The sequence below is a fragment of the Phycodurus eques genome, chromosome 20, assembly GCF_024500275.1.
Source record: "Phycodurus eques isolate BA_2022a chromosome 20, UOR_Pequ_1.1, whole genome shotgun sequence".
In the NCBI taxonomy this organism is placed as follows: domain Eukaryota; kingdom Metazoa; phylum Chordata; class Actinopteri; order Syngnathiformes; family Syngnathidae; genus Phycodurus; species Phycodurus eques.
Genome location: NC_084544.1, coordinates 15,099,281 through 15,110,003, shown reverse-complemented (window position 1 = coordinate 15,110,003; position 10,723 = coordinate 15,099,281). Strand labels below are relative to the sequence as shown.

At 39.0% G+C, this 10,723-nt stretch overlaps 1 protein-coding gene and 1 non-coding gene across 3 annotated transcripts; one reads left to right on the top strand and one right to left on the bottom strand.

Moving 5' to 3' along the window:
• Nucleotides 1–538: 538 nt before the first annotated feature.
• On the top strand, nucleotides 539–674 carry LOC133396193 (U11 spliceosomal RNA). Its single transcript, XR_009767330.1, has one exon. It is a non-coding gene; the product is annotated as a U11 spliceosomal RNA (small nuclear RNA).
• Nucleotides 675–1,945: 1,271 nt separating this feature from the next.
• On the bottom strand, nucleotides 1,946–10,360 carry LOC133395936 (tRNA selenocysteine 1-associated protein 1-like). Of its 2 annotated transcripts, XM_061665247.1 has the most exons (9): nucleotides 10,209–10,360; nucleotides 9,341–9,438; nucleotides 9,144–9,258; nucleotides 9,028–9,077; nucleotides 8,759–8,890; nucleotides 6,232–6,348; nucleotides 2,696–2,894; nucleotides 2,578–2,608; nucleotides 1,946–2,456 (listed from the first exon to the last, which is right to left on the bottom strand). In XM_061665247.1, the coding sequence occupies exons 1-9, from the start codon at nucleotides 10,230–10,232 to the stop codon at nucleotides 2,296–2,298; spliced, it is 927 nt and encodes a 308-aa protein (XP_061521231.1). In that variant the 5' UTR covers nucleotides 10,233–10,360; the 3' UTR covers nucleotides 1,946–2,295. The 2 variants fall into 2 exon arrangements, with proteins under 2 accessions (XP_061521231.1, XP_061521232.1); XM_061665248.1 differs by lacking the exon at nucleotides 8,759–8,890.
• Nucleotides 10,361–10,723: the final 363 nt, after the last annotated feature.

Here is a 10,723-nt window from a genome sequence, read left to right as displayed (position 1 = left end):
CTGTATGTCACTAAACGCAACACTCGCAGTGAACACATTGATGTATGAGTGATATTCTTACAAACAACGCGATATTTAACAGAAACGTTGCAAAAGTCACGCTTTTTTAAGCAACAAACTAAATGGCGCTGTGCTAAAATAAAATAACATACAAATATCTTTCACAAGTTTGTTTGTTTTTAAATAACCATCAATTTCTGTGCTGTTTGTCCAGGGTACAACAAGACGGGTCCGCAACCAATCGCAGGGCTCCATTCGTAGCCAAGCAGTAAAATCAACCAATCGAAACCAAGAACATTAGGTCGCTCTTGAATTTCTACCCATAATGCACTTCAATAGCCTTTGCATCGTTCCAATAAACTTATATATTGACAATAACGCCACTATCGTATGCATTTTTATTGTTATGCGTCATTTTTAATACTAATATTTCTATACATTTAAAATAAAAAATGTTTTTAATTTTGCCAGCGTTGCGGCACCATGATAGAGAAACGTATTACTCTCACACATATGTGAAACGATCATATCGGAACGATAAAAGGGCTTCAACAACGTTAGTGTTTCGAACAGCAACCTTCATTGGGCGCTGTTCGCGGAATCTAAATCAAGAGATTTCGGAAGCACAATTTTTAGAACTGGGAAAGCTGGTAACCGACTGTTCCAGTGTCCCGCCAAATGTTGTTCATATAAAAAACAAATACTTTTTCAAAGTGATTGTGCTGGCGTTTTTGCAGTCGTTTTCCCTCGTAGCACACTATTGGGATTGGCTACACTTTCCAACTAATCAACTCTTAACCTGTTGTCAAATTGACGTCATATTTATTAATCAATATCAAACCAAAGCACTCGAGATTTATAGCCGCTAACAACAAAAAATATAAATCCACTGAACAATAAAATAATAGTTTTACACTCGCTACATCACGCACCACAATGCTGGAGGTCAACTTTTCATTTCCTCATTTCTCACCCTCAGTGGACCATTGAAGTGATTGGTTGATCCAGCGTAAAAACTACTAAGCAATTCATGCTGTGGCGACCCATCGTGGGACAAGCCGAAAGTTGCAAAAGGTTCGCTGCACTGAGTGTACATTTTGAAAAAGAAAATGTTCATCTATTATCATACACCAGTGTTTTGTAAGACAACAAATATGGTGACGCAATGTACCAATCGAATATAAAATCATTTTGATTACTTTTTGGTGTTCTTTGTGTACCGTAATTGCAAAATATTTCGCTTTATTTTTTTGATAGGGAAAGAAATACACTTAAATCCATAAAAGGGGCCAATTTGGGAATTACTAAGGTATGTAGTAATGCGATTTCATTTGAAATAAGTTTGAATGTGCAACACATTTACCTAGTAGTGAGCCTGCCTGCCTGCCTTAGGGTCTTGGGTTCAAATCTCAGCTCAGTCCTTCCCCGTGTTTACGTTTTTTTTTTTTTTTTTTTTTTTAAGGGTACTCCAGCTTCCTCCCACATTCCAAACACATGCATGTTAGGTTAGTTGAAGACTCTAAATTGTCCTTATGGGTGAATGATGGTCTGAATTGATATTTGTCTTATATGTGCTGTGCAAAATTGGCTGACAGCCAGTCTAGTGTCCCAAGTCAGTTGGGACTGGGTCCACTTATATATACACATGCCTCCCATTTTACTGTTGTGTAAGAGCAGCATTTTTTTTTTTTATTACATTATGTTCACAATGACAAATCTCATTTGCTATCAATTTCCATCATTTGTGGGACAGTGAGAACATTTTGTAGTATAGTGCTGCATAGAAAATATAAATTCTAAAAGAAAACGAAGTTTTCTAACAACTCTGTAAGGGAGAACCCATTTATGTTGAGCAACTGTACCATTGAGGAACGCACCAAAATCCCCTCAAAATTCTTTTGAACAACAGCTGGAACGCACATGAGACCAGAAAATAAAAACAGAATGTCAATTTGAGATTTAATGAACACAAAAGAAACAAAACAAATAAACAAAAAAAGTTAGTACTTCATTTCTCTTTTTTTTCCTCTTGGGTGGGTCTGAGTTGGAAGGTCTACATACAAAATAATTTTAACATGACGCTTAGATTTGGTGGCCAAAAACCTTAAATGCAAAATACCGGTAAGCACAAATGAAGAATTGAAAAAGCATTGTCATTTGTACTAACAAAATTGTGTGCCCCACAAGTTTATGAACAAATACTACAAAATATTGCCTTTGTTCTAAGAAAGGTCCACACTGTCAAAAGCCCCAGTGGCCTTTACATAAAACCACATGAAGCAACTGCATCCAGTTTTAGTAGCAAAGTGGATCTGGTATGCTTTCCACCAGTTGGTCCTGTTCTGATGAGAACTCTGCTGATCGCCACGGACAGTCAATTAAAGCATCATACAGTTCTTCGCTGTTCTCTATGAACCTCTTGTTTGTTTCCACCACATCCAGCTCCGCTGATGGATCTGAAACACAGACAGTTGCCTACTGAAGCACACCCTTTTCTCATTTCAATGTGATTAAATAGCTTTGAGTGCCAATGAGCAATTATGTTCATAAAGTGCCAGCATCAATCTGCATACAAACCTTCAAGTCCATCATCTTGAAGGTCCATTTCCTAATTAAAACAAAGCCAAACATGATGCCAAAATTGCTAATTTCAAAAAATATGAACGTCGGATTGAAAAATGGAATAAGGGCTTACCAGTGATTGGGCATACTGTGAGTAATCATACTGTGGATAGTTGTAGCCGTACCCTGCTGCAGTCTGATCGTAACCCCAGGAGGAGTAATAGTTGGGATACGCCTGCTGCTGGTACTGGCTGTAGTGGTCATAGGTTGGCGTGTAAGAGGTGCTTGACGGCCATGTTTTGGTTTCAGGCTGCAGTGGTCTGTTCCTTAGGCTGCAAACGAAGAAAAATACATTGGTAAAGTTTCTGGGACATTTTGGCATCAGGTCTCAGTCGGCGCAATTGTTAAATACTAGAGTGCGCTTCCATGTTGAAAAATGACTTAAATACAATGTTAAAACGATCAAAGTTCACAGGGACCTACTAAAATATTCCCACTGTCCCCTTCAATTTTTTTTTTTAATTGTAACGGCAAGGTCAAATCCTTTGTTTTTGTTATATACTGAAGCAATTTGGGTTTCCGATCAAAAGATGACACAAAAGATGAGACAAAAGTTCAGAATTGCAGATTTTATTTCATGGTATTTTCATCTAGATTTTCATCAACTCAGGACAGACCACTTTTTGTTTTAGCAACCCATTTTCCTAGTGAGCAAAAGTATTGGAACACACATTAAATTAAAGTGAACAACATTAATATTTGGTGGCATAACCCTTACTTGCAATAACTGCATCAAGCCTGCGACCCATTGACTTAAGCAGACTGTTGCATTCTTCATTTGAAATGCTTTTCCAGGCCTTTACTGCAGCCTCTTTCAGTTCTTGTTTGTTTCTGGGGGTTTTCAACGTATTGGAACAAACACTATTAAATTAAGTGAACAACTTAATATTTGGTGGCATAATCCTTACTTGGAATAACTGCATCAAGCCTGCAACCCATTGACTTCACCTGACGTGCATCCTTCATTTGAAATGCTTTTACAGGCCTTTACTGCAGCCTCTTTCAGTTCTTGTTTGTTTCTGGGGGTTTCTTCCGTCAGTCTCTTCTTCAGGAGGTAAAATGCATTCTCTTTTGGGTTAAGGTCAGGTGATTGACTTGGCCAGTCTAAGACCTTTCACTTTTTCCCCTTGATGAAGTCCTTTGTTGTGTTGGCAGTGTGTCTTGGGTCATTGTCTTGTTGCATGATGAAGATTCTCCCGATTAGTTTGGATGCATTTTTCTGCAAATGGTTTTGCAGACTTCAGAATTAATTCTGCTGCTACTATCATGTGTTACATCATCAATAAACACGAGTGAGCCTGTTCCAGAAGCAGCAATGCAAGTCCAAGCCATGACATTACTTCCACCATGCTTCACAGGGGAGCTTGTGTGTTTTAGATCATAAGCAGATCCTTTCTTTCTCCATACTTTGGTTTTCCCATCACTTTGGTAGAGGTTACTCTTGGTCTCATTAGTCCATAAAACTTTGTTCCAAAACCTTTGTGGCCCATCTCTGTACTTCTTTGCAAACTACAATCTGACCTCCCGAATCTTTTTGCTGATGAGTGGTTTGCATCTTGTGGTATAGCCAGTATATTTCTTCTCTCCAAGTCTTCTTCAAACAGTGGATTGTGATAGCTTCACCCCTGTCCCGTGGAGGTTGGCAGTGATGTCACTGACTGTTGTCTGTGGATGTTTCTTCACAGCTCTCACAATGTTTCTGTCATCAACTGTTGTTGATAATCTTGGCCGACCTGTTCGATCTCTGTTGCTCAGTACACCAGAAGTTTTTATTTTTTTTCCCCAGGACATTCCAAATTGTTGCATTAGCTATAACCAATGTTTGTGCAACAGCTCTGATAGATTTTCCCACTTCTCTCAGCTTCAAAATGGTTTGCTTTTCTCTCATAAACAGCTCTCTGGTCTTCATGTTTGCTTAACAGCAAATGCAGTTTTCACAAGTGAAACCCAGGCCAATAACAAGCACGATCTAATGTTTAAGCAATCAATTGAAAAGGCAACACCTGAGCAACTAGAAACACCCATCATTCACATGTTCCAATACTGTGGCTCACTTAAACACAGACATGCAAATACCAAAGGCATGAAAAAGGTGACAAAAAAAAACAAACAAAAAAAACATTGTAGGGGCATCTGGGGAGATCCCCCGGGCCCCCGCACAGAATATTTTTAATTTTAACATAAATTAAGCAATCTGGAAGACTCTGAAGAGTCCATCCAATTTCAAAGCCGCTTCACCTCACTAGGGTCGGGGGCGTGCTGGAGCCTATCCCAGCTATCATCAGGCAGGAGGCGGGGTACCCCCTGAACTGGTCGCCAGCCAATTGCAGGGCACATAGAAACAAACAACCATTCACACTCACATTCACACCCAAGGGCAATTCAGAGTTGTCAATTAACCTACCATGCATGTTTTTGGGATGTGGGAGGAAACCAGAGTGCCTGGAGAAAACCCACGCAGGCACGGGGGAGAACATGCAAACTCCAGACAGGCGGGGCCGGGGATTGAGCCCCGGTCCTCAGAACTGTGAGGCAGACGCTCTAACCAGTCACCCACCGTGCCCCCACTCTGAAGAGCACAATAAGGCAAAAATAATAATAATAATAATAATAATTATTCAGGCGGCACGGTGGACCACCATATGTGAATGGATTGTGGATGCATGGGCTAAGGTATCAGCTTTGACTGTTGCGAAAGCCACAGACATAATCCCCTAACATCGGCCCGTCGCTTAATACATTTAACATTAACATCCGTAAATTAATTACATAATTGTAGGCGCGTTTCCTAACTAATACAAGATGTACTAGCGGATCAACTCTTGTCGCCGATCTTACGTGTGCGTCGCGGTTCCGCTGGGACCACAACCTCAACACGAAAATACAAAAAAAACAGCACAACAAACTGGCTGATCTGATGAGAAAAAATGTTGCTTAAACATAAAGAGTAGCAATAGAGGATGTCCGCTCCAGAGGTGGGTAGAGTAGCCAAATATTGTACTCAAGTAAGAGTACTGTTACTTGACGATAATGTGACTCAAGTAAAAGTAAAACGTAGTGGTGCTTATTTCATTGAATTCATTTATGAAATTTCTACTGGCCAGCGTCTAAAGCATCATGGTGGCTCGACGGTGAAACGGCGTCGTAGCGCCCCCATCGGATGCTGGATTTTCAAAAAATACCCGGAACGGTCAGTGTTACAGGCGTAATGAATTAGCGCACAAAATACGGACGATCCATAACATTTGAGAGCCCTGTATGACCAACACAATATTATATTTTTATTTTTGAACATATTTTTTTTTGCTTCCACAGCCTATTTGTTAAAATTAATTAAATACTGCATGAGTTGAAATAACACTATTTATAATAAAAGCAGGGTTATGTTTTTAACTGCTGCATTGGATCATTGTTGTGTTTTGCTACAAATTAAATCAAACTTTTCACTTTTTAAGAATGTAAAGGTTTGAATGCCGAATAATAACAATAACAATAACAATCTGCACAAAGTACTTTGTTCCACTTGTCACACGACTTGTTGCAGATTTGATGCATATCAGTTTTTAGTTCCAGTACGACGTCATGCACATAGCCCCAAAACAAACTTACTTGTTAGCTGCTAAGCTTAGTCGCAGAGGTTTACCACCAAGTCCCACAGCTCCCTGACACTCATCCAGCGCTCGCTTCTGCAGGCGCTCGTCTGGGAACTGAACAAAGCCGCAACCCCTACGGAAAAACATGTAATGTCTCAATTTCAATGGACATTAGTTTAGATTTAGATTCGGAAAAATAGAATTACAACTCAGTGCAAGGCAATAATAGTCACAATAGTCTTAGTAGTAGTCATAGATCTGGATTAATCTCCATAGGTCACGTGTATGTTTTGTGACACCACCCCCCGACCAAAGATAAAACAAACCTCTGTGAAGCACTATTTATATTTTAAACAAGGCGACACATCTCAGCAGCTGCAAAACTAATTTTACTTTTGTTCAAACATGTTGAACTGTTAATTTTATCATGCTGGAACATAGCGTAATTTCTTGTGTATAATGCGCACCCCCCAAAAAATGTAAAACAAATAAATGGTGCGCATTATACATAGGTATAGGGGGAAATGGGGGGGGGGGGAACTGTCCCATTTCATAAATGTATGCCGCCACCTAGAGGTTATGAAAAAGCGGTACACGTTCATTTCAATATGCCACCGCGACCTCGAGGTTATGAGAAAGGTGTACATTTTCATTCTAATATGCCAGCGCCACCTAGAGGCTATGAAAAAGGTGTAGCCTACACTTTCATTCCAATATGACAGGGGTACGTATGAATGCATATGTACAGTTGTGCTCCTAAGTTTACATACCCTGGCAGAATTGTTTTATTTATTTATTTTTTAAATACGACTGATGACTGAACAACAACCATCATTAATTTCTTTATGGTTATGTTTTGTTTGATGATAATGCTTTTCTGAAAAGCTTGACAGTTTAATTTGAATCCTATTCAAATTAAACTGGCCCTTCATGTTTTCTTTAACGAAATGTACCCATCTTACAAATACTGCCCGGGTTATCAAACATATGAGCACAACTGTGTGTTGTCTCATTTACTAAATAAAACCAGGGCTGTGAATTTCAAAACAAGAGCAAGTAAATAAAAAGGAAGTATTACATGTTCAAAGAAAGTGTTTAACTTCAGAATAATTATTTTTAAAAACTAACAAAAAACAGATAATACTTCATATTTTGATCATATGGGGAGAAGCAACATCCTGCATTGTAAAAATGCATTATACATAGGTAAAAGGGTTTTCCAGAATTTTGAGGTAAACTTTGGGGGTGCGTATTATAGATGGCTACGCATTACACACGAGAAATTACGGTAATTATAATTTCCTTTATTATCCTCTACTGCATAATATTTAGATTGAATAAAAATTATTAAATAAGGATTCCACAATGATTCCACTGCAATGATTTTTCAGGTTTTTCCCATGGTATTGTTTCAAAATCAGCACCGAGATACTGTATTCCGGTATAGTATAGAAGTCATAATTGTGGTATTGTGACACCACCCCCATGGAATTGAGCACTTTTTACACTATGTTTCAGAAGATAAATTTGCAGAAACATAATTAACCTAGTTGACGACAATGTTTAATATTTTTAATGACTATTTTTAATAGGATCGCTTTAGAAATGTAGACGTTGTAATAGGCTCACTTTTTACTATTCTCTAATAGTACAACTTTTTTCTATATTATTGAGGTTTTCTCCCTTTTATTAAAACAACTTTATTCTGAAAACATTGATAAAAATTCTCTACAATTTATGCTTTTCAGTGTGGGCCTAATACTTGTTCAATATATAGTTAGTTTACTATGTCCTCCAGTTCTATTGGTTATCGCTACATAGAGCAGCGACGTTGACAAAACGTAGGCCTGGTACACACATAAAGACAATCAGCATGTTTTTGTGCTGATTTTGCCCTTTCCCGACCAAGCACGTCAAACACCAGATAACATTCTATAAGATTGTCCTTAGGTTTGATGTGTGTTAAGAGTGGATTAATCCCGATTTTAGGGTCAGAAACAGGTCGGAGCAGACAATCTTAAATAATGAACGTGTTCAATATTTACGACGAAAAGTCTTTGTGGGGGGAGAGCCGACTTCTCCCAAGTCATGACACTGTGAATTATGTACAACGGAATATAGCCAGTCAAGAAGTGCCATGACTCAACAAAAGGAAATTACTGTAAATAAAAATAAACGTCTTACCCGATGTCGTTTTTGGCATGATGGCATGAAGTAAAAGCAAGTTGTTTTATTGTGGACAATGCCATTTTATAAAGTTCCAGCAACCTTTGGGAACGTCCGGGCAACATTGGCGCAAAGCTGGAAGGGTTTCTTCAGTTTTGTGATATCACGTGTGATCACGTGAGATTTGGAGTTCGGCGTTTGAACAGAATCTTTGGGTGTGTGCTGTTCAGGGTTTACATTATCGGAGCACACCACACACAATACGATCAAAACTGTTAAATGCCAGATTTGTTTATCGTTATATGTGTGGGGTCTGTCAAAGATTAAAAAAAAAACTCTTTGGTTTGAAAAGTCTTTATGAGTGTACCAGGCCTTACTTGGAGTTTCCCATGCTGTCCAGCACTACTTTTCCTCCCCGACAGGAAGGGAAGCGATTGTAGAAGAACTCATACAGCATTCCATCGTCTACCTCTGGGGTAAGATCGCCCACAAACAAAGAGTACATCTGACTACAAAAGATGAAAAGGGGTTGGTTATGACAACACACAATATGTCAACATAAAAATAAGGTCTGATAGTTGGCCTCATCTGGTCCTCTGTCACTTTCAAGTTACAGTTGAAATCCTACTTCTTCATTTCATCTCACCCAGTTTCTTGTTTCCCAAATGTGGCTCGGTTTAACTTGAATCTTGTCGGCTGTAGGAAATAATGAAATATGTCACCCGACCAGAAATTAATATACTACCCTATAATTCTTCATACCGGACTGGATCCTGGTAGGGATTTCCCATTGATTTTACGAAGACACCTCTCAGCTGTTGCCTCATCCGCCATCTCCACAAAACAATACCCCAGAGCGCTGCTTGACGACGGCGCACTGTTAAAAGTTAAATCATATTCAAAAGGTATGACAACAACAACAACAACAACAAAAAACTATGCTACACTAAGACTCTCACCCTGTTATCTTGCTGCGTATGATCCGGACACTGACCGCCTGCTCACCCATGGTAGAGAAAGCTCTGGTGATGAACTTCTCGTCCATATAGGAGTCCAGCTACAGTGCAGCATAGAAACAGTATTCACATAATGAGCGATTAAATGATGAAGTCACGTTATCACAATTCGGATGCTTTTAGGTAAAGACACGGCACAATGCCAAATATGTTTTTGTGTAAGCTTAGGTCTGTATTTGTTCAGCTTGCTTTGTGTTTATAATTTGGATTTATTAACGTAACGATGTGAACCAATGTGGTCAGAAAGAGAGGAGGAGAAAACTGATAATTCTAAAGACCAGTGACTGACTGAAAATAGCACGTATTTTCAATTTGCAGCATTTAAGTTAGTGGGCCCTATATCGAGGGGGTCCCAAATCTCTGAATGTGGTTGCAGTTTTTAACAGTAGTGGTGGAGGTGTCGGTGTACAAGTTTCTAAAATGTCGGTAACGCCATGAAGCTAGTATATTAAGAAGCCGTGTTGCGAATTTCATTACATTAGGTATACCTAAACACTGTAAAACCACGTAGCTTAAGCTGTTTTATTGGGAACATATTGTTAATGGCTATTACGTGAAAGCAGCACGCAGTTGTGATACGTTGAGGCAAAAAACGAGCAGACAAAACAATTCACAACGCTACCGTTAAGACTGTCAAGTATTTTTTTATTTTTTTTTTACGCCAGAGTGAGGTCAAGTTAGAAAGTAAACAGTTAGCTTTTGCTAACAAATTTATTGTGCGCCCAGTCAACAACGTATGAAGATTAGCTAACATGCCCGCCATGCTGTTTTTCAACTTTTATCACAACATAAAAAGTAGCAATGATCTTACGTTCCCCATCCACAATGTACTCATGGTGCCGTCGACAATGTAGAGTTTCGAAAAGGAATTTATGAGGCAAAGCAAGTTCGAAGAAATAAAGGAACTGGCATCCACATGCTAATAAGAAGAGGCAGACGCGCTAGCTGACTGTACGCGATGACGTCACCGGCAAAGGAAGTACGTCACGCGTCACTCGGGCCAGACTGAAAGAAAAAGTACCACGAGAATAGATTGTAGTTTTACGAGAATAAAGTCGTGATTTTACGAAAATAATGAGGTAAAGGGTCGTAATAATACGATACAGTAGTATGGTCGAAAGCCATCGAAGAACCCCTACCCCCTTTCCCCAGGAAAAAGACCAAAAGATACATAAACACTTCAAAGGCCTGCTACAGATAATACTTTGATGTCGATGTATGTTCATTATTTTTTTTAAACATATATATACTGAATAACTTCAGCAACCACGTTGCTCATTTGTCCGCCACGTATTTTTTTATGTATTTGTTTGGTAGTTTCAGACA